The 25854-nt window shown below is 38.8% G+C and overlaps 1 protein-coding gene across 9 annotated transcripts in view; it reads left to right on the top strand.

Annotated features, from left to right (window-relative positions):
• Positions 1-25854, top strand: part of Rad51b (RAD51 paralog B) — a 521906-nt gene that overhangs the window by 88064 nt on the left and 407988 nt on the right. The window contains exon 9 of one of the 9 annotated variants that reach the window (XM_027418391.2): positions 8720-12539. The exons of the other annotated variants lie outside the window; for them this stretch is intronic. Coding sequence (XP_027274192.1) covers positions 8720-8725 — 6 coding nt within the window. The 3' untranslated portion in view covers positions 8726-12539. Of the gene's footprint in view, positions 1-8719; positions 12540-25854 lie in introns of those variants that run through there. 9 annotated transcript variants of the gene reach the window in all.

Raw genomic sequence — 25854 nt, 5'->3', positions numbered from 1 at the left:
ATAGTAGGGGTTTTGAAGGCATGAAAGATGTAAGATTGAGGGAATCATGGTAAAAAGCCAAGACTAGGCAATGCGTGTCAGGGTTAGAGTCCCTAAAGAGACATCCTGAGAGGAGATTGTATGAAACTGTGCCAGTGAAGGCAAAATGTAATGGAGACCCCAGGATGTTGGGAATGCCAGAACCACTGGACCTCTGCCAGGCAAGCTGCATTCTGTATGGAGCAGAGTTAACTCTAAAGAATGGCATGTGCTATGGGCAGCAGAGCTGTAAGGGTGAGTTTTCCTGTGCTGCTCAGAGTACAGACAATTCCATCCTGAGTCCCTAGGTGCCAGGTAAAGAGATATAGATTTGGTGTTTGCCCTGCTGGGTCATGGTTTTGCTTTGGTGTGACTGTTTCGTGCTGTGCCCTGGTTCTTCCGTCTTGAATAGGAATGTTTACTTTGCACCATTCTAGTTTTGAAGTTTAACTTGTTTTTGATTTGATAGGAGCTCACAGCTAAGAGACTTTGGACATTGAAAGTGTTGGAACTGGTAATAGCTATGGGTAATATCTATGGGAGTAAATTTTACATTATGTGATAACCGGAGACTGAGAGGACAAGGAGTGGAAAGTTATGACTTACAGGGGTGGATAAGGGATAGAGTTGTGTCAGTTGTCAACCTGATAGACTCTAGAATCAGCTGGGAGAAGGGCCTGGGTGTGCCCTTGGGGGTTATCTGTGTTATGTTAACTGAGCTGCTAACTGTGGGTACTACATTCCTTGGTTGGCATCCTAGACTGTGTAATTGGAGAAAGGAAACTGAGCAACATTCACACATTCATTGTTGTCTTCTTAGACTGTAGATGTAGTATTGTTCTTTTGCTTCAAATGGTAGGATAAAGCTGGAAGGGGGTCCTACATGGTGGACGGCGGGCGAGGGTGACCGAGGAGGGGGACAAACACGCCAGGCAGACAGAACTTGAGTGAGAAATTTTATCAGAAAGGGGAGGGAGGGAGAAGGAAAGAGAAAACAAGTAAAGAGATACAGAGGGAGGACAGAAGAGAAGAGGGAGACAGGAGCATAAAGAGAGGACAGCGGAGAGAGAGAAGAGCTGGAAAGAGCGGAAAGAGCAGACAGAGAGGAGAGCCGGAAAGAGCAGAAAGAGCAAGAGGGAATAAGTGGGCGGTGTCTGTCTTTTAAAGGGGTCCTTTGCACCTGCGTGCAGACTTGGATTCATGGAACCCTGGGCTGACCTGAGTACTGCCTGAGTACATTCTGCCTAGTGACAGGGGCAGGCCAGCATAATGCCTGACTGAATCTTTACAAGTATGACCAGAGCTGCTTCAAGATTCTGCTGCCTTGAGTTTCCCACCATGGAGAACCGTGGGCAAAACCCCAGCTTCCTTATTGAAGTTGCTTTTCTTAGGGTATTTTATCATAGTAGCAGAAATAGAAACAAAGACACCATGTAGCTTGTACTTTGCTGGAGTTGGGTGGAAGATTCCTTTCAGTCTTAGGAGAGGTTGAGATAAGGGAATAGATGATAAAATGGGATCTGGCAAGCACCAGCATAGAAGGGGAAAGAAGATCTAGAAAGGTTTGAGAAACTATAAAAGCAAAACTCAAAAGTGTTGCCCCTAGGGAAAGTTGAGTAAGGTTTGGCTGGGTTACATTTGGCTTGATTAAGTTGAGAGGAGACAGAGGCGTGATTAAAGTGATGTAAAGCACCTGGATGTGAAAGAGCGTGGCGTGTTTGAGGGCCTGAAAGATGTTCATTGTGCCTGGAGCCCAGGCAGTCTCTATGCAAACTTTTTCTTTCTTATGATGCATTTCAAAACCAGAGTCTTTTTCAAAACTGGAGATAAGCCTGCCATGGGAGGCACCTGCATTCCCAGCTGCTTGGGAGGCTGTGTCAGGAGGATCACTGGAGCCTTGACATTAGTCAACTGGCAACAGCAAAATGCTGTTTTCTTATTAAAAAACAAAAACATAAATCCTTGATGAAAAAGGCCCTGGCTTCTTCCCACTATTTGGGAAGCTTCTTTAATCATTTTTTAAAAATGTTTTATTTATTTGGTGTTCATGTGTGTTTATGTATGTGGGTGTTGCATGCCATGTATGTATGGAAGTCAGAGGGGTCTGTTCATTCCTTCCACCATGTGGGTCACAGCAATTGAACTCAGGTCATCAGACTTGGCAACAAGAGTCTTTACCTCCTGAACCAACTTGATGGCCCTTTGGGGGCTTTTTATGTTTCTCTTATATTTGGAGATCTCACAGTCAAAGGAGGACAAGAAAAAGTGGAAAGACAAAAACTAGAGGGGCTAGACAGTGGTTCTCAAGCTGTGGGTTATAATCCCTTGGGGCTTGCCAAATGACCCTTTCACAGGGGTCACCCAAGACCATTGGAAAACACAGATATTTACATTATGATCCATAACAGTAGCAAAATTACAGTTATGAAGCAGCAACAAAAACAATTTTATGGTGGGGGGAAGGGGTTACCACAGCATGAGGAACTGAATTAAAAGGGTTGCAGCACTAGGAAGGTCTCAAACCACTGGGCAAGAGAGAGAGAGACTCAGTGGTTCAGAGGACTGGAGTTTGGGTCTCAGTTTCCAAATTCGATGGCTCACAACCATCTGTAATTGCAGCTCTAGAAGATCTTATGCTCTTTTCTAGAGTCTGTTGGCACCTGCAGTGTGTGTGTGTGTGTGTGTGTGTGTGTGTGTGTGTGTGTGTGTGTTACATTATATTTAGAATATTACATTATATTTAGAATAATTTTAAAGGTCTACCTGCCAGAAATTTTATTATAGTCAGTTTCTCATGAAAAAAATATTAAACTTTGTTGGTTATACTTCCTGGAAGTATATTTGCTGTCTATTCAAAGTTAATGTGTCTTGAGTGAATAATCATTTAAAAGTTTAAATACTTGACCTTCATTTCAGCTTTTGCAGGTTTCAAATAAAATTAGAATTGTTTTTTGAAAAAGTGACTACAGTCTTAGCCCAGAAGTAATAAATTTATTTCTACATCTCCATCTGTCTGTGTGTATATGTGAATGGCTGTCTGGAATGATTCAGTGATTGTTGGATAGCTTCCGTGATGGTGAGATTTTTAGATGATTTGCTGCATTTGGGGGGGTTATTTTCTATTTGAGTATTTGCAATGGGGGAACTTTAATGAAAATGCTATATTGAATTTATTATGGTGAAAAATTAATTTGTGCTTGCACAGTTTTATGCCTCTTTCTTTTAAAATTGACCATGACTTTCCTCTGTCTGCCACTTTTACAAGCAGTGTGATATTTTATGGGTCCTCATCTCAGCTTCTTTATTTGTAATGACAGAGATGGACTGGAGTCTAAGTGGTGGTGTCTTTCTCAGAAATAAAACAATTTATAACTCTTGACTGATCACCTCACACAGAGTATAGTCAAAAGCTATGCATATTAGATAATTTTAACCAGGTTTTGGCCAGAGTTCCCATTTCACCCCCCCCCCTTTTTTTGTGTGTGTGTGTGTGGGCTAGGTATTGAACTCAGGTCTTTTTGCATGTTAATTCTACCCTGAGCTAAATTCCAGGGCCTAGCATCAGTGTATTGAAGTTAAAGGGGTCTTTGAAAACCACCAGTATTTCCCTAACATTAAGTTTGGGAAACTGAAGTGAATGAAATTGAGCCTGGATCTCCTGGTGTCCTATGTTGTTGTTTCCCCCAAAGTAAACATGAATGCTTTTTGTTTTGCTTTGTTTTAAATGCAGAGGGAGGGCTAGAGAGATGGATCATTTGGTAAAAGCACTTACCAAGGAAAGCTGACAACCCGTGTTTGGATTCCCTGAACCCATGTAAAGTCTAGATTCGGTAGCACACGTCTGTAATCCCATGGCTCCTACAGCAAGAATTGCCTGGAAGCTTGTGGGCCACCTAGTCTGGTGTTCAGAGCACAGCAACAGAAACAAGAGGGGCCCTGCCTCAAAATAAGGTGAATGGCCAAGAACTGACTCCTCAGAGATGTCCTTTGACCTCTGCATGCCCATCAAGGTGTGTGAGCATGTGCATGTGCACACAGACACACACATACACTAGCAGATAGAAAATGAGAGAGGCAGGCAGAGAAGATGAGAACCGCATAGTAGCCCACTTCACACTTAATTTATAAACATTTTCTTCATCACAAAAAGAGACTAGCTGTTTGGCCATTATTGAACCTTCAAGCTCCAGGAATTAGACAGGAAAGCTAATGTGATTCTGGTGAGGAGGAGAGCAGTCACTTGTAAAACATTCGGAATTTACTGTGGTTACTGAGATTAAACAAAACAAAAGTTTCAGCTGGCTGAGGGTTAAAAACAAAGTTGCTCCCAAGTGTGGCAGTCCTGGAGAAGATGCATCACTCATTTCTTCTATGAAGCTGTCTACTTAGTCCTTCAGAGTGGTGGGGGCAGGGAATATTGCTTCTTTGTTTCTGGAGCTGATTTACTTAGCTATGATTTCAACATGCCTACAAGGCAAACCCCAGAAAACATTGCACAACAACATTAACCAGAGCAAATGTTGCTTTTTTTCTATACCTCCCGCAAGGTCTTTAAAATCAAACAGCAGTGAGGTTTCCACCCCCTCTACTTCTTTTCCCCTCAAGTTCTTTAAATTGCTGGGGTTATGTTTGACTAGTGGGTGTGGCAGGCTTTAGACTCTTGAGCAGTGGTGTGGGTTCCTGAGCAAGAGAGAGAATTCAAGATGATGTGACTCCATTGTTGGACTGTGGAGAATGTGAAATAGTGAGAGGCACAATGATCTATACAGACTGCTCTTAGCAACAGATTTTCTTATTATAAGCCCTATTGTTATTGCACCTTTATTTTGGAAAGCAAAAGAAATTTGACAGAAAAATGAAACAAACCATTGTGTTTCATATTTTCTGTCCACACAACCACTTTGAAGAGGTATCTTAATATTGTCAAGTTTTGATTCTCCTGGCCCAGGTTAGCATCATTGCCAATATCATAGACTTAATTAAGCACACATGGCATTTCACTGGGTACAAAGCACAGGGGAAATTAGCAAACAAGAGCCTTATCCTTAGGAGCTTAGTAAGAAAGAAAAACATGATATGTACGCTCTCATAAGTGGATATTAGACATAGAACAAAGGATTACCAGCCTACAATCCACAACTCCAGAGAAGCTAGGAAACAAGGAGACATCTAAGAGAGACATTCATGGACCACCTGGAGAAGGGCAAAGGGACAAGACCTCCTGAGTAAACTCAGGAAGGGAGAGGGAGGGGAGGAAGGGAGGCAGGAAAAAGGTGGGGAGGAGGAGAAGGGGGAGGAGAACATGAGGGATCAGGAAGGTCAAGTTGGGGGAAGAACAGAGAAAGAGAGCAAGGAAAGAGATACCTTAGTAGAAATGGGCTACATGAGAAATCTGGCACTAGGGAAAACTCCAGGGACCCACAAGGATGACCCCAACTAAGAATGTAAGCAATAGTCCTATAATGCCCGTCCCCTATAATGAGATTGATGACTATCTTAAATGCCATCATAGAGCCTTCATCTAGTAACTGATGGAAGCAGAAGCAGAGATTCACTGCTAAGCACTGAGCCAAACTCCTAGAATCTGGTTATAGAGAGGGAGGTGTAATGAGCAAAGGAGTAAAGACCATGCTTGGGGAAACCCAACAGAAAACAGCTGACCTGAGCAAGTGGGAGCCCACAGACCCCAAACTGACAGCTGGGGAACCAGTATAAGACTGAACCAGGGGCAGGCGTTGGTGGTGCATACCTTTAATCCCAGCACTCGGGAGGCAGAGGCAGGCGGATTTCTGTGAATTCAGAGAGCCAGTGCCAGGATAGGCTCTAAAGCTACACAGAGAAACCCTGTCTCGAAAAAAAACTAATAAACAAAAACTCAAACAAACAAACAAAAACAAACAACAACAACAAAAGGACCAACCAGGCCCCTTGAATGTGGCTGTCAGTTGGGGGGCTTGGGTAGTCTATGGGGCTTCTGGCATTGGAACCAGTATTTATCCCTAGTGCACAAATGGGTTTTGGGAGCACATTCCCTATGGAGGGCTAGTCTCTCAGCCTAGATACACAGGGGAGGGCCTAGGTCCTGCCCCAAATAATGTGACACTCATTTATGATCCCCCATGAGAGGCCTCACCCTCCCAGAAGGAGTGGTTGGGGGTGGGTGGGTAGGATGGAGATTTGGTGGGGGGATGGGAGGATGGAAGTGATAGGGAACCAGGATTGGTATGTAAAATAGGATTGTTTCTAATTTAAACAAAAATTAAGTAAAAAATGAATTCACATCTAGCATGTAGTTGAATGAACTTCAAACTCATTTTTCCATATGCACATCATACACCAACCCTCTTCCCATATTTTTTATCTTCATTAATGACTTCCACATCTTACCAGTGGAAACTTCACATTCATCTTGAGTCTTCATGTTCCCTTTCTGCGAGACCAATCTATCAACAAAGCCCTATTTTCCCTACCTCAGAAGTTGCCTTTGAAAGTGTTCATTCCCTTTTCGCCATCCCTTTGAAAATTGCACTGGATAGACCCTTTTCCTTGTTCACTGCTGTTCTTTGGCAAGCCTCTTACCTACTTTCAGTCTTCCTAGTTTCCTAATCTTACTTTTCCTTGTGCTTTTGGTTATGCTGGTCCTTGCTCCATGCACACAGAGTCCTCTGTCCTGGCTAGTACATTGCTGCTAGTATTGGAAGAACGGTGAAAGCCAGGATTGTAAAGAAAACCGTTAGCTGGGAAATGAATGGTATATCTGTAATCCAACTCTTGGCTTTAGCAGGAAGATTGCCTTAAAATTGAAGCCAACCTTACTCCAGTGAGTACCAGGCCAGCCTGGGCTATGTAGCAAGACTGTGTCTCAAAAACAAAAGCCAAACAAAATAGCAAGAAATAATCACAGATAATGACAAAAGAAACAAGTCATGGAGTGTCAAAGGCAGGGTTCAGACTAGCTTCAGACTTCTGGGAAAATCCAGAGGCAGCTCTTAGTTTTGCAGCTAGAGATGGAAGAAAAGAGCCACTGAAGATTCTTGGGATGGTGATTAGGTTCAAGAATTAAGAGAAAACTCATATCCACATCTACTTAGGCTTCTGCCCTATCTCTCTTTTCAAGGGAGCAATGAGTAGATAAGAACCAAGAGTTTCACATTAACGCATTTTAAAAACTTAACAGTTTTGAGGCTAGGGGTATAGTTTAGTGGTCAAACATAAGCTTAGCCATATGTGAGGTTCTAGGTTCAATCTCCAGCAAAAACAAAACAAATAAAAACCAAACCTCTAAAGCTGGGTATAGTGGTTCACTCCCTAGTCCCAGTGTTTTGAAGGCTGATGTGGGAGTATTGTTCCGATTTCTGGGCACTGTTGAGTGCTGGTCTAGCCTGGGCTATTAAGTGAGTACCATGTCTCAAACAAACCACAACTAATCAAATAAAACAACTTATCAAACAATCATTTTTTCTTAACTGACCCCAGTATGTTTTGTGAAATGATAAAGAGTATCACTTTGAGTTATTTTATGCTTCTCAGTGAAGATACAATTGAATGGTGGTGGAGGATAATTGTTAAACTCTTTAAATTAAGATCATTCTTGAAAACAAGAGAATTACTCAGAGCAGGTCACTTGGATTTTTATTTCTTGGAGGCAAAGTGCGTTCTGTCAGGTAGAACTCTCATGAAAACCTGCACAAATGCTTCCGTCTCAGGCCACTACAGCAGCCATTCTGTGATGCATTTAGTTCTTTCCAACTCTAACATCTCTACTCATTTGCTGCTTTTATGGAAGTTAGGTGCTTGCATGTTGCCTTCTATAAAGTTATATTTGTATGGTTATTTTTGCTAGAATATTCTTCATGAATTCTGTCATGTAGGTACCCTCCAAATAGAAAGTCATGTAAATTTTCCCCTCTGCTCAGGATAATGTGTTTTATGTTACAAATCCTGTCAGAGTCTTTCCCTAAATTCCATTTTTATTGTTTCTGATTAGCTGCTTGTTGTTATAAAACCATGAAAAACAATTGTACATAAATGTAGATATTTCTTAGAGGGACCCTTTTAACGAAATTACTCTTTTTCTTCTTTCCAAATTGCTCTCACCCATTTAGTGTAGGGAGTCTTCCAATGTTTGGTGTTGATTTGGGGAACAAAAGTGCCACTTGATTGCCTGAAGTCCCCTAGCCTTTGCTGTGTATTTTCTGCACCTGGGTTCTATTCTGTTACCATACAAAAATATTAAACATTGCAATTTAAAACTATGTGTTCCACAATCAAGTATGTATAAATACATATGAAACTTGTTGCAAGTATAACCTGTAACTGAGGTAGGACAGCCATGTTTATAGTGTGGAGGTAAACCACTCTGGGATGTTTCAGATCAGGCTCAGTGGCTGCAAGATATTTTGAACTGATGTTGTAAGAAGATTTTGTTTTGTTTTGTTCTTCTATTTCAGCGGTTTCATTTGAGCTAAAACTGTAACTTCCATTTGATTAGTTTGCAGCTTGAGTATGCCAATACAACTTTTCTTTCTGTCTGTAGATTTTGCATTCTACATAGAATATGATTGTGTAGATAAACAAAACAAAACAAAACAAGTTACTGTTTGTATTTCTCTTTAGCTTTAGAAACCCATCATTAGGCAGGGATACATGTTGGAGAGGACAACCAGGGACTTGCCTATCTTTGTTTCTTCTGTGTTTGCAGATGTAAACTGACTAGAAGCATTATGCGTACACATAAATTACTGTGGCAGAATGGATTGAAGGCAACGAACTGCAGTTGACTGTACTTGAGTTTGAACTGAGTCTTGAAGAACACCTGGTTCTTGATATTTTCCAGACTGCTCCTGTGAGAGTTTTTTCTTTTGTGATTGCTAAATGTCATGTGACTGTTTGCATCATGCTGTCTTGGTGGAAAGGCTTGCTGTTTATTTTCTAACTCCATTGTAGAGTCTTAACACATTGCTTTGGATGAATCAGATCAGTTTGCTTTGCCTCATTTATTCCATTTGTTAAATGGCTGTGTAATTTGAGATTCATTTAATTTATTGGAACTGAGCTTTTTAAATCTGTGTAGAACTAGGGTCAATATAAATGAATTTAAGATATAGGATAGTATTACCTCAATAGTGCATCCCTCCACCCTCAAGTCTACTGCCTGTTTCTTTATCTGGAATAAAAACAGAGTTAAGCATCTAGAATTGTTTGCATGCCCTGTGCATGTCCTATCTGGCAATAGTAATCTTAACTATTTTGTACTCAGCATCTGATTTCTATGTGAGATGCCTATAATTAACAAGTAGCACTTCTGAATCTTGGGTTTTGTTTTTTTAAAGAAGATTCATCATATACTTTAGGTAGTGTTATACCTCAAGCAGAGGATTGAACAGTCTCTCAACTAGAAAAAAATTGTCTTCATGATATTGATACTGTTAGAATAAAATATGCTTTAAAATTACTTTCCCTGCTCATTTAACATCATTAATGGCAATATTGCCTGAATAGCTGAAGAAGCTAAAATTTCTTTGGTGTGGTTTTAGAAGTTTTAAGATAATTGGGAAGAATTCAGGCTTAGAAGGGTCAGCTTTAAGGTATTCAGGACTGTTATGCAAGAAAAAGTTATTAAGGTATCTTCTTTTCATATATTTTGCCAAAGTAAAAAAAAACAAAAACAAAAACAAAAACAAAAAAATCAAAACCAAAACTAGAGATCAGAGTTTGTCTCAATAAAAATATTCATATTTTATCTTCCCAAGGACACAATGACTTTGTAATATATGTAAAACCTCAAATACTTTATGTAATATCAAATAATGTGAGTCTGTTTCCTGATTAGCTTTCAAGTTGGTACACATCCTGTGTGTGTGTGTGTGTGTGTGTGTGTGTGTGTGTGTGTGTGTGTGCGCGCGCGCACGCGCACACAGGTGAGCCTGTTTGTGCACAGGTGTAACTGGAGAACAAATCTGTGTTTGCATTTGCCAGGAAAGCATTCTACTACTGTACTATATCCAGAGCCCTGTGTTTTTTTTAATTTTCATTTATCAGAGAAATGTTGTTAATTACGATTGTCTAAAATGAAACTTGATAATCATATTAGACTCTTTTTGTTGGAATTATTATCACACCATGAATTAAGAGGTCCTTGGTTAACCCACTCATTTGGGAAACTCTGATCACAAATTTTGCCTGAAACCCACGACTTCTATTGGAAGGGGCATGATGAAGAGCAACACTAAATTTCTAAGTCTACCTCTTTTCCTAAAAATCCCAGTGGTCAGATTGCTTTGGTTGGGTCAACATAAGGCTAGGGATTGGTTAATTTCAAGTTCAGTATTCTTCTAGAGCTAGGTCTCTGATAGCTCGACCCATACAAAAATAAAACAAAACAAAACTACCAATATGGTGATGACAGTGTAATTAGCCACATCTATCAACAAGAGACAATCAGTCCTATCTGAGGCCACTGAAATGTTGTAGCAAAAACCCCGGCTCTACCCATGAGAATTAATGACCTTGAGGATTTTGGATTAGAGCCTGGAAGTGGGTTTGAATCTGACCTGGAATCTCCTCTGTATGTCAGTAAATAGTGTGCTAAGTTATGAAACTAGATCACAGTGAAACTTACTGATGGCATACATTGTGAAAGAGTGAGATTTTTGGCAGCAAGAAGTTTCAACAGACAAATGTGTGCCACTACCAGACTTAAAACAACAAACAACAAAAAACTCTGCACACTGTTGAAGTGGATTTTATGTAAATTATTCATGCAAACATTCCCTGTATATATCTATTCCTCTGTACTTCTCATTTGATGAAAATTTCAAACTGTGGTTTGATGGGGGGGTAACCCCAAACTCAAACCACATAGGACAAATTGAATTACAAACCTGGTGTGGTCCTTTAACTCAATTACATCTAATTTGTGTTATTTTAGTCGTCCTGGGGGGCAGCTGTTTTGTGTAAAAGCCCACAAACATTTTCAATGTAAGAATTTGTCCTGATTACAGCTTCTTAAGATTGGTAGTGGTCTATTTATATTTTAAGTGGCAAAATTGCAGATTAATTTGGGGCCATTTTAAAAATTGAAAATTTTATTGTTCTTTGAATAAACTTAAAGATTGAGCATTCAATGTTCACTTTAAGTGTCAATTTTTAAACACTGTATTTTCTTACTCTTCTTAAGTGTCCTTTAAAAGCAGTTTCCTAATTACTTTAGGTAGTTATCACTCATTAAAGCCCTTTGATATTTTAACCCCCAATTTAGGATAATTTGGAAAGAAAAACATGCAAGATTATGAACTTTGAATCATATAGGTCAGTATAAATAAGATAGAGGACTGAGTTAGGAGTGGGGCTGGAGTGAGGTGAAAACTTAAAACTGTGGAATTGCAGTCCTGGGAAAGCACAAAGAGTTTACATAAAACCCACTCCAACACTGGCTTCAGGTTAATAACTCCTGGTTCCCTCCTGCTTGCTCCATGTCCCCTTGCTGGCTTCAGTCAATGTTAGTTATCGATTGCTGTAACAAATTGCTTAAAGTTAATCTTAAAACAAGGAACATTTGTCATCCCTGTTTCTGTGGGCCAGAAATGTCCCATTTGTCTTATGTGCATGATAAAGTTGAGACAGTTAGTATATGCTCAGTGTTTGGTAAATGGACACCCTCAGTCTGAAGCTTTTAGTGTTCCACACATGTAGCTTCAACAACTTCTTGGCTGGCTTCTAATTTTTGTCACATGTGGTTTTTAAAACCATTATTTTGAAAGAGACTCATGTTGCTGCCTCCCTTGTAATAACCAATTAGGACTCATTGATCTAATCTTTGGGTTTATATTTGCCTCTCTGGCATTCAAATCCTACCATAAGCCAAACTTCCTCCATTTATTCAATTGTTGTTTCTTTTTAAAAATTATTTATTTATTAAAAACTTATGCCCATGAGTGCTTGCCTTCATGTGTGTATGTGTACCACATATGTGCCTGGTGCCCACAGAGAGCAGAAGAGCGCCTTGATCTCCTGAAACTGGAGTTGTAGACAGTTGTGAGCTACCAGGTTGGTGTTAGGAACCACCCCTTATTTGACTTAATTTTTTCCACCTTAGACTCAACTCCATCTTAAACCCCAAGACCACGAGTAGAAATTTGACTTTCTTACTTTATTCCATTACTTACACCGTCTACCCTCCCATCTTTTCAACTCTTACTGATTCTGTCCACTCAAATTTCATTATGTTCTTTCCACGATTGTAAAGCCACTTGAGATATTTCTGGCCCAACTAGTTACTAAACTTCAAATTCCTGTTGTACTAACATGTAATGCCAAACAGTTTATTTCTTTATTTTTAATTAGTTTGAATGGGTTAGTTAATTTCTCTTTCCAAAGACAATTCCAAGTTTTGGAAAGCAATATCCTTTATTTCCTGTGTGCCTTTTGCAGTGTGCTCTGAGTGGATGCTGGCTGATTGAGAAGTTAGGAACCTTGACTTGGCTGTAAAAACTGCTTGTGATGCTGATGAATGACGGATAACTCCCAGAGCCTTCATGGGGATTAGCTCACTTCAGTACAGTGTGCAGCTACATTTTGTCATTTTCTCAATGAATTGCTGTATGAAGAGATTAATTAAAGAAAAACTTTTCCTTCTGGCTAAGGACCAGAATTGGCATTTAGCCTTGAATTGTCAAAGCAAAAGTGTACAAGTTGCCTCGAGCAGGACAGATGCTAACTAGCAAGTAGCTCAGGGGCCCTAACCCCTATCCTATTTCAGTTCAAGCTGGCCTAGCCCTTTAGCTGAGATAAGCAGAATTTACTAGATAAACAAGGAATTTACTTCTGTCTTTCTCTTGAAATTTTCATGAATTTGATGCTCACAGGCACACAAAAGAGCAAATAACTGAAATTTAGTTTCAGCATTTTCTTATTCACTGAGAAAAGTTAATAAAATAATAATATGAATTTACAACCTGAAGCGTAGCCTACAAATAATATGGCTAGTTGTGTTTCATAACATTCTTGGTATTTCTAGGACAGCCCTGAAGAATGAGGTCAGAGAGGGAGCCAGTGGGAAAGAAGGCCTGGCTTCTTTTGGCGACTTTACGTTCTATGCTTTTGCTAAGACTTAACCCTATTTGCATTATGGGTTCTACTAATAGTCTTTCAGTTTTCCTACTCCTTCTCTTCCTCTTGCTCCTCCGTCTTCCATCCTCATTGTCTATTTTTCTGTTCCACTTTTCACCCCTAAAGACATAGGAAGAAAAGTGAGAGTACAGAGGCACATTTGACTTTTGTTTTTAATTGAAAATAGATTTTTCAAAGCAAAAAAAAAATCTACAAAAATTCTGCTAAGTTCATTTTGTATTGATCATCTACTGTTAGCCATGGGGCCTAGTGGTTTATATACCTGGTGAGACTCCATTGGAGAAAATGATTTTTCCTTTGCAAGTAGTTGCTGTGTCCACTGTTCCTTCTCAAGGCTGGGACCCCTATTTGACTTGAACCCTTGCAAGACCCCATGCATGCTGCAGTACTCTCTGTGAGCTCATATGTGAGTGAGTCCTCTGTGTCTCCTCGGTGTCCTCCATCCCTTCTGGCCCGTACAGTCTTTCCAGTCTTCCTGCCTCCTCTTCTGCAGAGTTCCCTGGGCCCTGAGGAGAGGGGATTGATAAAGACATCTCATTTAGGAATGCATGCTCCAAGTCTCTCACTCTGCACATTGTCTAGTTGCAGTTCTTTCTGCATTATTTCTCATCTATTTTGAGAGGATGCTTCTCTAATGATGCCTGAGTGAGACACTTGACTCAACATTTGACTTTTTCCATTCTAACCATCTCATATTCTGTTTAGGCTTGGTTTTAGGATTACTTATAATTTGAGTCTGTGATTCAGGTTATTATTTGAAAATTTTTGGTTTTCTTGTGGCTACATTACTGGTGTTTACACAAAACTGAAAACCAACAAAACAAAACAAAAACCAATCTTTCCCTGTTATTTGTGCATATGTGTGTTTAGGGAAAAAAATCTTTACTTTATTGCAGAAACACTTGAATTAGAGAAATTTAAGGACTAGAAAAGGTTACACCTTTTGAATCTTACCTTTGATCCTTACAGCTAATGATTTTTGGGAGTGTGGCCTTGGGAAGGCAAGATGTAGATATGTACTTGCTTGTTTACTGTCTAATTTCCTGAGTTAGCACCTCCTGTCTGCAGCCCATCCTTCCAGAGAGCACCCTGCTGATATCCACCCTCTGACATTTATTAGTTTTCTTCTCATCAGCCCTGTACCCTGCACATGTCCCCCTCCCTGGTTTAATGGGAAGAACGTAGAGAAGTGAGGGGGAGCCACAGGCTTGGGGTGTGTTGGGAAGGAGCATGGTGTAGCTCGTCGAGGACTCTTATTTAGCCTTCTCTCACTGCTGCCCCATTCAGCCTCATTCCTTTTCCCGCCACTTCACTATTTGGATAAGGAATTTAAAATAAAAATCAGTTCATTTGCTTGCAAATTTCAGACTGTTTTTCTAAAAATCTCCCATGTCCTGAAGGATCTTATGGTTTTTACTCAATTTCCATCTTCCTTGATCACTCGGGTGCGTTTTAAACACATTTGAACATTCCCTTCTTGACAAAAGGGAAAGGATTTATTGAATGCAATGTTTGCCACATGAGTCTTTGTCTAATCAGGCTGACTTGAAAGTGTACATTTCACTGAATGGCATTTGCAAATTGTTTTCCTCCCTACCCCACCAGAGCTGACAATATGAAAATGCTTCCATATGCTGAAAGCCTGTCGATTTATCTTGCTAGAAGTGTGTGTGTGTGTGTGTGTGTGTGTGTGTGTGTGTGTGTGTGTATGTGTGTGTGTGTGTGTGTGTTTTGGGGCCGGGAGTGTACTTTACTCCCTAGTTATCATATAAACACGAAACTGCTAAGTGGGCAGATTTTGCAATAAAAGCCTTGGGAGTTCACTGTAAATATCTCTAGAGCCCCGAGGCTTCACTACTGTTTGAGATAAGTGTGGAGAGTTGTTTTTTACCCCACAAGAGTAGAATTTGAAAGTGCAATTATGATTTGCATATGGCTTGAAAATATTTAATTGAGTGCAGTTAGAACAGAGCACTAAACTCTAATTTTGAACAGGCCTGAACATTTTAAGTGAATAAATACTTTGGCTTGGCTACTTCAAGGCATTTCAGAACGGCCACTGGAAGCTCCTTCTCCATGGTCTTCCTAGTGTTACCTGCTCCCTCTTGCCACTTGCCCTGCCTGGTGTTAGCATGGTCTAAATACCATCGTGCTCTTTCTTCCCATTGAGTTCATTTGTCATAATCTCATCACCATTACTCTGCAAACCTGGTTTACAGTTTCATTTAGAGAGTCTCCAGAATAATCCTACTGGGTCTTGGTTTTCCATCGCGTTTTTGGACCACATATTTCCTCTGTTATTTTTGTGTTCATTTATTGACTTTTTAAAGTTAATTTATATATGTACTTTACTTCTCAAGTGGAGTTCAGTGCAGTAGAAGCACAGTCTTCTATTGTCCTTGGATGGAGGTTAGTACACTTCTAAGCATGCAATAGGTGTTACATATGTAGTCTTTTACTTCCTGTTATCAAGCTTAAAATTGGAGCTATTTGTTTAAATCATAAAAGTGATCAAGTATAAGCTGAGAGATGGTTTCTGTGAAATGCTTAACACATACCACAGGAGAATATTGCCAAAATCTGCACTTTTTGTGCTTTAAAAACTTGTTATTTATGCTTGGCATTTAGAACTGAGAATCCATTATTTAATTTCTGTAACTGTAGCAACAGAAAAAAAACTTTTGTTTTTTAAAGAGCAACTTTAAATCCAGGTGTGGTGATATATATCCCAGCACCCTGTGAGGGCTGAGGCAGAAGGATGGCCATTAATTCAAGACCAGCCAGGACCCTGTAGAGAGTACCAGGTGCAATAGAGAGAGAAAGAGAGAACCAACAAATAAGCAGGAAGAGATACATAAATAGATGGGCAACTTAGTAATGACAAAAGTGTGATTAACCGGAGAAAGGCTAATCTTTTAAATTTTAAGAGATGGTACTGAAATAATTGGGTATTTATGTGACTTATTCAAATTACACTGTATGATTTGTAAAAATTAACTCAATGGATCATAGATAAAAGTATAAATTTATAAAAGGCTAAATAAGAGTTTTTGTTGCCTCAAGGCACAGGTTTATTATAAATGCACAACCTATAAAAGAACCAATAGTCTGAACATCAAAATTAAAATTTTATCTTTCCAAAGAAGACTGCTAAAACAAACCATAGACTTGGGAGGATATTTGCAATACTTTTAATGAATGTGAATAGATGAGATAAGGAGTTAGAACCAGAATATATGAGTTCTCAACATTAAAAAGGAAAACAAACCAACAACAAAAACTATGCACACGCCTGATGTAAATAATTTGAGGATATACCTGAGATTTTAGTAGTTGTACTATTGAAGATGTATGGATGACAAACACAAAAAGAAACTTTGTGTCAGTTCCAGAGAAATATAAATTAAAATCACAGTGAGATGCCACACCTATTTGTAATGCTAAAATTAAAAAGACTCACCATACAAAGTGTTGGTGAGTATGTGGAGGAACAAAAGTCCTCTCTTGTAGATAATGTAAATTGGCACAATGACTTTGAAAACCTGTTTGGCATTGTTTTAAGATATTAATTATGTACCTACCATGAGGTTTAATCATTAATTTTTTTATACAAGAGAATTGAAAACATACATTTGTTCAGGCTAGTACGTGATTGCCATAGCAGCTTTATTTGGTATAGCCAAAAAGCTTTAAGTCACAAATGGTGAATGGATGAACTGAATACTACTCAGCAATTATAGGGAATTACTGTTCCATATAACAACATGAACAGCACTCAGAATAATCATACTGAATGAAAGAAACCAATTAAAAGAGAATATAAACTATGTTTCACATGTAAAACTTTCAGAAAATAAAAAATAATCTATCCAATGGCAGGTTAATGGTTGCCTTGTAACAGGACCAGAGGGAGAAGGATTACAGAAAGGCCCAAGGAAACTTTTTTGGTTTATCTTAACTGTGATTATGGATTCTCAGGCATATCCATAATTCAAGATTGCCAAATTATCCATTTAAATGATGTACAGATTTTTATAATGCAATAAAATTATACCTTAAAATACATAGAGACAGTTCACCCATAAAGGCAATATTATTTAGCATTTTTGTTACTGTTTTATATACATGATATAGACATAAAGTTAACAATTAACATATGTATCATGATGAAGTCTGAGGGTTGTTCATGAGCTTTCGTAGTCTTGTTAGGGAATGATTAAAGAAGACCATTTACAAAATAATTTACTGTATGCTGGTTATCCCTTTTGTATGGAGGATTTGTACCTCTATATAATGTAGAAAGAATTTTATTATGTTAGACCACCTCAGTCTTTATAAAGATGCATATTCATCTTGTACTTTCTCGAAAGCCTTGTATTTTTTCCTTTTTGTTGTGTTCTCTTAACAAACATCCTTACAAATAGGAGGTGGATCTGTAGGAACTATATAATGCTATTATACCATGTAGTGGTTTAAATGTAATTGCTCCCATACTCTCACAGGGAGTGGCACTATTTGGAAGTATGGTCTTGTTGGAGGAAATGTGTCACCATCGCGGTGGGCTTTGAGGTTTCCTATGCTTAGGATACTGCCCAGTGTCTCAGTTGGCTTCCTGTTGCCTGTAAGATGTAGGGCTCTCAGATACTCCTCCAGCACCATGTCTGCCTTTACGCCTCCATGCTCCCACCATGATGATAATGGACTGAATCTCTGAAACTGTAAGACGCCACCTCAATGAAATGTTTTCCTTTATAAGAGTTGCAGTGATCATGATGTCTCTTCCCAGTAATAGTAACCCTAACTAAGACATACCATAATGGTTAAGTGACTCATTTGTAGTATAATTTGGGGAAAGAAATTTTGCATTTTACCACAAGTGAGGATTCAACCAAAGTAGTTAAAATGAGGAACTAAGCCAAGGAGAGAATATTAGGTTCTCAATGTGTTTCATATATTGTGCTTAATTTAGCCATTATGAAAGTAAACCTAGATACCTTTGGCCTCTTCATATAAAAGGAAAAACAAAAAGGGAAAGAGAATACTATGGAGGCTTGTTGTGCTAGTTGGGATGGTTGGAGATGGTGCATTTATGCCAACAATGCCAACCCCAACAGCTCCCCATTGATGTATCACAGTTTCAGAAAGTTGGGCCTTTTTAATCTTTTTGAAGCTATTAGTAAGTGATTGTTTTATGTATAAAATGATATTAACTGAATATTTATTGGGGCTGGAGATATACAGCTCAGTGGTACACTGCTTACCTAACATACACAGGCATGGGTTTAAACATCAGCATCATTATCATTTTCATCATCATCATTATCACCAGCATCAGCACCACCACTGTAAGAATACAAGTGTGAGAGTGGCGTACACTTATTTAAAAGTTCTGTGATGATTTCTCTATTCTTACTCTTAACAACAACAACAACAACAAAAACCCCAAAAATGCCACCTCGGTTTAGTAACAAGCATCTAAGATGATCTTTAATTTATTTTCTTTTTAAAATGTTTTTGGGGAAAGAGTGTGACCAACTAAAGTTTTGGTTAGAAAGTGACAATTATCAATCAAATGGAATACACTAAAAATTTCTGTGTGTTATCCCTTGATGGAAAAGCACATTTGTCATTGGTAGATGTGAAACAGTTACATGGTTTCTTCAACTAAACTAATAGGCTGAGCTAGGGTTTTCGTTTTTCTTTCTCTGTTTCTTTTTTTTTTTTTTTGGTGTGTGTGTGTGTGTGTGTGTGTGTGTGTGTGTATTTGTATATGTGTGAGTGTACTTGTGTTTATATAGATTCCCCCCTCTCTTCCCCCCCCCTCTCTCTCTCTGTGTGTGTGTGTGTGTGTGTGTGTGTGTGTGTGTGTGTGTGTGTTCATGGAAACCAGAGGTCAACCTTGGGTGTTTTTCCCCATTTGGTGTCTGCCTTGTTTCCTGAGACAGAGTCTCTCACTGGGTCCTAGGGTTTACCATTTAGGTTAGACCAGATGGCCAGTTAGCTCCAGCTCTACCTGTCCCTGTCTTCTCAGCACTGAGAATACAAGCTTGTGCACCACACCATGCTTTTTTTTTTTTTTTTCTCCCATGTAGGGTCTGTGGATTGAGCTAAGATCTCACAATTGTGTAGCATGCACTTTATCAACAACTATTTCTCCAGTTAGACTAGGTGTTAATTAGAGATTCCATTTGTCTTAGAGGAAATAGCAATCCCTTATAAGTAATGTAGTAATAACTTACTCATCTCTCTGAATTTGTTCTGTAAAATATGTGGATGGATTATCTATAAACATTGGCAGTTTCATGACATCACCATACTAGAATTCTTTCAAAGTCACTCTTAAGTAATTAGTAAATATTCCTTGGCTTTTTTAAAATTTATTTTATTAGTGTTTAAGTTAGCATGCAAAGTAGTGGGTTTCATTCTGCCCTTTTCAGATATACTGTTCTTATTCACCCTCTCCCAACTCTCCATAGTTTTATCCTTTTCCTTCTTTTCTGAGATATGGTCTTCACATTTTGTACAGGTTGGCTTCCTCTTGCTGGCTCAAGCCATCTTCTTAGACCCCTTCTAATACTTCTTGAGCGTCTGGAACTGCATGTGTGCACCCCTGAACCCAGTCTGTGAGGTTTTATTTTAGCTTATATGTTCATTAAGGTTTTAAAAAAAATTGAAAAAGTGGAAGTTCTTATACAATCAAGTCTTATAAACCATTCAGATATTTTTATCAATTGTTACAGTTCGTTCCATTTTTCTCTTAGTTTCTTAAATACACATATACATACATGTAGCCATGTATAATACTGTACTGTTTTTCTGAACCAATTGTTGGTAAATTACAGAGGTTATGATCTTTAATATAAATACTTTAATGTTTATTTCTTAAGAACAAGTATATTTTCTTTTACTGTTATGGTATAGCATGCAAATTCAATATGTTATTATTCAATATATAGTTTATGTTCATTTGCTACCTCTTGACCCAGTATGACCCTTTGTAGCAACATTTCACCAACCTAAGTATTGAGAGGAAATTTCATTGTCAGATGTCTTTAGCTTCCTTTAATAGATCAAATTCTTAGCTTCCCCCTTCCTTCCCCACTGATATTTATTATGAGTATGAACTTTTACTTTTGTACAGTGCCTCACTGGGATTTGTGTAACTGTTTTCACTGGGTCTTGATTTATTTTCTTTCGGATTTTAATTTTGTTGTGTGCACCTGCGCATTATATTGTACTTTTGCTTACATTGTCTTCCTTCCTAGGTTATACATTCTTTGTGGATGGATGATTCATCCATTTAGCTTTCACTCTTCATATTTCCAAGAACACATTATGTATAACGTTTCATAAAAGTTAAATATGCCCATGTCCAACATCCTTGCTGTTCTGTAGATTGAGGTGTCACTTAAACAGAGAATGACATATCAGATTGATAAGCTTTCAGAATAAAGATGTCAAGAGCTGTCCAGGAAGTAATGGAGGCAAAAGAAATTGGATAGTACAAAGTATAGTACATGGGATGTGCACAGAGCACTGAGAATTCTGAGCTCACTGACATGCGCTGTTCCTTTGTATTCTTCCTTTGAGGAAACCTTTTGCAGTAAGTAGTTTTGACTGCCTTTTCACATGCAGGTTCCGAGAGCATTTCCAGGTGACCCAGCATTTTAGTGTGTGGTGAAATTAGTATGAAAGACCTTTGACTTTTAAAATACATTTCTCAAGAGTAGAAATATCTTGGGGATAAGGTTTTTTAAATTATCCATTTGTTATCAAATAAACATAAAAAAGTGACTAATTCCAAGTTTTATGGTAATTTCAAGAAGTTCAAGAATATCTATTTCTGTTTTTCATTTCAGTCAACATCTGAAAAGTTAATTATGGGAAGCCCTCTTTTCCCTGAAGCCATTCACTTGCATGAAAAAGGCCACAATGAGATTATATTTATCATTTATGACTACTTGTTCAGAAACCTTTTAACACATTGTTTTTCCTCTTTCAATGAGGATTATTTAACACCCAGGTTCTTTCCATGTTGCCTTTTGCAGCCACCATCCAGGAAGAGTTCTTTTCTTAGTTGTATATTTCTCTCTGAAGTTCTAACTGAACGCCCATCTCTACTTATGGATAGCTAACTCTTCATTCCTCAGCACACACTTGAGCAGAGAGTCTAAGGGGTAGCAGCCGACATTCTCCATACTGTGGTTTGTCTGTGTGCATGTGCCTGTGGAGAACTTGGCAATCGTTTCCCCGGTGAAGTAACAGCCAGTGTGGTTCAGCCAAAGTTTAGAGGAATAAAGTAACTGAAGTGGGAGTCTATTTATTTATTTATTTGAATAATGCCGAGTGACACTACCTTTGGCTGTTTTTCATTGAAGTGTGGAGTCTACTTATTTATTTGAATAATGCCAACTGATACCACCCTTGGCTGTTTTTCACTGAAGTGCTTAGGTGGTAGGTAGTGTTTCATGGACACGGCAGATATTAAAAACAAAGCAAGCAAAGAAAGAAAACACTAACAAATGGGGGAAACCAAGCAATTCAGATGTCTATTCCCTTTGCCATACCATGAAGCTGAGGACCTTCCTGTAGCTCAAACATGCAGATGAGAATCTGATGTAGAATATGAAAAACATCACCCTGTTTTTTTCCCCAGAGTCAAATTTAATAGAAAACCATTTTTCACAGATGTGACTTGAGAATATTTTATATGCTTGTGATTTTTCTTAAATAGGCTTCTTTGGGGCTTATTTCAACTGCAGTGGGGGAGACTCGGTGATTCACCAAATTGTGTGAATTAAAGGCATGATCAAGGAACAGGCCATTGAAAATGATGGCCCCACAGTATTAAAAGCACTTTGATCTTTTGTTTTGACACGTTGAATTTATCTTTAATTATATGTGATGACATTTGATTACTGTACACTTAGACTATTATAATGTGGCTTGTAAAATGTAGTTTATAGTATGTAATAACTTCAGCACTCATTTTTCTATACTTGTGAGTTTGCAGAGTGATGTTTTAGTTTTGTGTAAGTGAAAACTATTACTCTTCTGAATTAGCAGAATTTTAAACTGTAAGGGCAAAGTATGATTCCTACATACTAAGGTTTGTGACTTCAGAGGCAACAGAATTATGTGTGGTGGTTTCCTGATGTGTCCACTAATTGCCAGCTTTACTTCAGGAAAATCACTTAAGTCCCCAAGACATTTGAACACAGAAAGTCTTAGACTAGATGATATTCAAAGTTTCAGCTAGGAGATTCTGTGATTCTTCTCTGATTTCTTTGGTAGACAGACTGTCTCCATGTGTGATAGGTATTTCAGACACATTTTCTAGAAGGCTACTTTAAAAATACTGCAGGTCAATGATTTTTCACTCTGTGTTTGGAAGAGAAATGAGATGTCAGAAAAAAAAAAAAAAACGGGAAAGAGCATTTTTTTTTGTTGTTGTTGTTCACCTTAGAAGGAGGGGCTATGCAGTGGGCAGCTCCCATAGGCTCCTCTGTAGAGAATGCTCACGAATGCTCACTTGGAATTTCCTGTGTTGTGCCAGTGCCATAGCCTCCAGGACTTGGTGTTTTTCTTTGAAATCTGCTTTGCTTGCATTTACTTGCTCAGCCTGGGATTTATCCCAGTTCAGGCAGTTGTATGTCCTTTCTGTGGTGAGTCTTTTTAAGAGTTTAGTTTTGATCCTAATTAACTAGGGGGAATTACAAAGTTATTCTTTCTTTACAAATAGCAGTCATATGAGTGGCTTGACTTTTAACATTATTTAATCAATTTTGCTCATTTTTCCTTTTGTTTTTGTTTGTTTTTTTGTTTGTTTTTGAGACAAGGTCTTTCAACATAGCCCTGGCTGTCCTGGAACCCGCTCACTTTGTTGACCCAGTTGGCCTTGAACTCACAGATATTTGACTGCCATTGAAAGCCCTAGGAGTAAAGATGCTGCTGTGCTCAGCTTTCTCTTGTTTCTTATAAGGAAGTCAGACAAAAAGAAACAAAAAAAGACAAAAAACTCAAAATTAGTTTTAACTACTAAAAATCCTACAAGTCCAGTAGCTTAGTTACTGAATTCTGTCAGCAGGTATAATGTCTGTGTGCTTTTACCCCAAATTTGGCTTTCTTTCACTATACAACCAATTCTTTTGCTTGCTCAGGGGTTTGTCTTTTATTGTCAAAAGTCTATTCCACAGAATTATTGCCTGTTATTATTTACTACCTAGCAGCTAGGCAGTGGCACTCTGAGTTTCTGCATTGTGTTGTCCCAGTATGTTTTGTCTGTAGTAGGTTCTTGTTTGTAATAAGGAGTTGACAGCGCGCAAAGCCCACACTCCCGAAGAAGATATTGCCTTGCAGCCCCAGATGAAACTACTCTTTTGCTTTAGATGATGGCCATGTTAAGGTTTGAACATTTGGGTTTTCTTAGAGAGGGTGAGAAAGGGAATCCTTGCTGGAAACCACTTTCAAGATTGGTAAGGCTAGATAATATACTAAGGGAAAAGAAAACCAGTCCAAAGAAACTAAAGCATTAGATAACTATCGCTCCTCTTGTTCGTTATAAAAACATGAGGAAATGCAGTTGGCAATAGGAACTGGATGCTTAAATCTAGAAAACCCATTTTTGTTATGCTTTTTTATGTTAATTGTGTAAAGTAATAGATTACATCCTGACATTTTCATTTATGTATGTAAGGTACTTTTGATAGTATCTAGCCGCCATTATCATTACTTACTGTCTCTCCCGACCTCCTGCTGTTTCCCTTCTCATTCCTTCAGAGTCCTCCCACATTCCTGTCTTTTTCTTTCTTTTTTTAAAGGTTCAATTTATGAAGGAAAACATTTATATTTGTTTTTCCAAGTCTTACCTATTTTACTTTAACATGATGCTATCTAGTTGTATCCATTTTCCTGCATGATTTCAGTCTTTACGTCTGAATAATACCCCCTGTATACATATATCAGATTTCCTGACCTATTCATGTGTCGGTGAACATCTAGACTGATTCCATGACTTAGCAATAGTGAATAGGGTTGCAGTAACCATACCTCTGTTGACCATTGCCTTTGATCCTTTAGCTATAGACCCAGGAGTAGTATAGCAGGATAATATGGTTGTTCTATTTTTAGTATTTTTGAGGAACTCCCATTCTAGTTTCTGTAGTGGCTACACTAATTTACATCTCCACCAATAGTGTGAAGTGTTAGCTTTTCCTGCATCCTTGACAATATTTGTTCATTTTTATTTTCTTTTACTTTTTTTTTTTTTTTTTTTTTTTCGAGACAGGGTTTCTCTGTGTAGCTTTGGAGACTATCCTGGCACTCGCTCTGGAGACCAGGCTGGCCTCGAACTCACAGAGATCTGCCTGCCTCTGCCTCCCGAGTGCTGGGATTAAAGGTGTGAGCCACCAACGCCCGGCTTCATTTTTATTTTCTTGATGCTAAGTATTCTGATTGGGGTGAGATAAAAATCTCAAAATAGGCTGGGTCTAAAAATGGCACACACCTTTAATCCCAGTCCTTGGGAGGCAGAGGCATGTGGATCTCTGTGAGTTCAAGGCCAGCCTGATCTACATAGCAAGTTCCAGACAGCAAGGGCTATGTAGAGAGACCAGGTCTCAAAAAAAGAAAAAAAGAAAAAAAAAGGACAGAAAACCAAAAACCAATAAGTAAATAATAGAAAATTCAGTAGTAGTTTTAAAACATTTGGTAGTGTGTGACTATGTCTGTCTGTCTGTATGTATGTATGTATTTGTGATTATGTATGTGCACATATGTACACATGCATGTGGCTGCCAGAGGTCCACATCAGATTAATTGTCCGAACCTTGTTTGTTGAGATGAAGTCTCTTGCTAAGTCTGAAGACTTTAAATCTTCTTTCTAACCCTACATCTAAATTATTTCTCCCTAATTCCCAAGCCACAGCATTGTTCACTACACTATAAACATATCCTCTGTAAATGCTATCATATTGGTCAAGCCAGATCTTGTTAATCTTTTCATCTGTTCATCTAGAATTGGCTTGGACGGAATCCTTGAGCTTCGGGTAGAAAGGTGGTGGCGAAAGGAGAGCAGAGCACAGACGCTAAGGCAGTGGCCAATGGAGGTTGCCTGTTTTGCTCCCTATAGCTGGTGAATCTGAAATGAACCTTCAGAAAAAACAACAAACAAACCCTCTGATTAGGTGATTTTGCAGATATCTGTTCAGTACTTAGAAGTAGCAAATGATGATCTCTCGGATCCAATCTGAGTTTAAGAAGAAAATGTCCTAGATTAGGCTGATAGAATTCTTTTATTATTCGTATTATTTTTATTTTTACAAAATTATAATTTCACATGTCAATCCCTCTCTCTCTCCCCCCAACCCCCCACTAGCCCCTTCCCTCTCCCCCCTCCGCACCCCATAGAGGGTAGGGCCCTCCACAGGGGCTCGCCAAATTCCAGACCATCATCCTGGGCCCGGCCTAGGCCCTCCCCCATGTGTCCAGGCCCGGAGATCATCCCTTCACATGGGATAGGCTCTTAAAGTCCCTTCTTACACCAGGGAAAAACACTGATCCACTACCAGAGGCCCCATAGGGTGTCGAGGCTCCTCGTTGACATCCACTTTCAGGGGTCTGGATCAGTCCCGTGATGGCCTCCCAGACAGCAGACTGGGGGCCATGTGCTCCCCTTTGTTCAGGTCAGCTGTTTCTGTGGGATTC

This window comes from Cricetulus griseus, chromosome 5 (genome assembly GCF_003668045.3).
Source record: "Cricetulus griseus strain 17A/GY chromosome 5, alternate assembly CriGri-PICRH-1.0, whole genome shotgun sequence".
NCBI lineage: Eukaryota > Metazoa > Chordata > Mammalia > Rodentia > Cricetidae > Cricetulus > Cricetulus griseus.
This window is presented reverse-complemented; position numbering and strand designations above follow the sequence as displayed.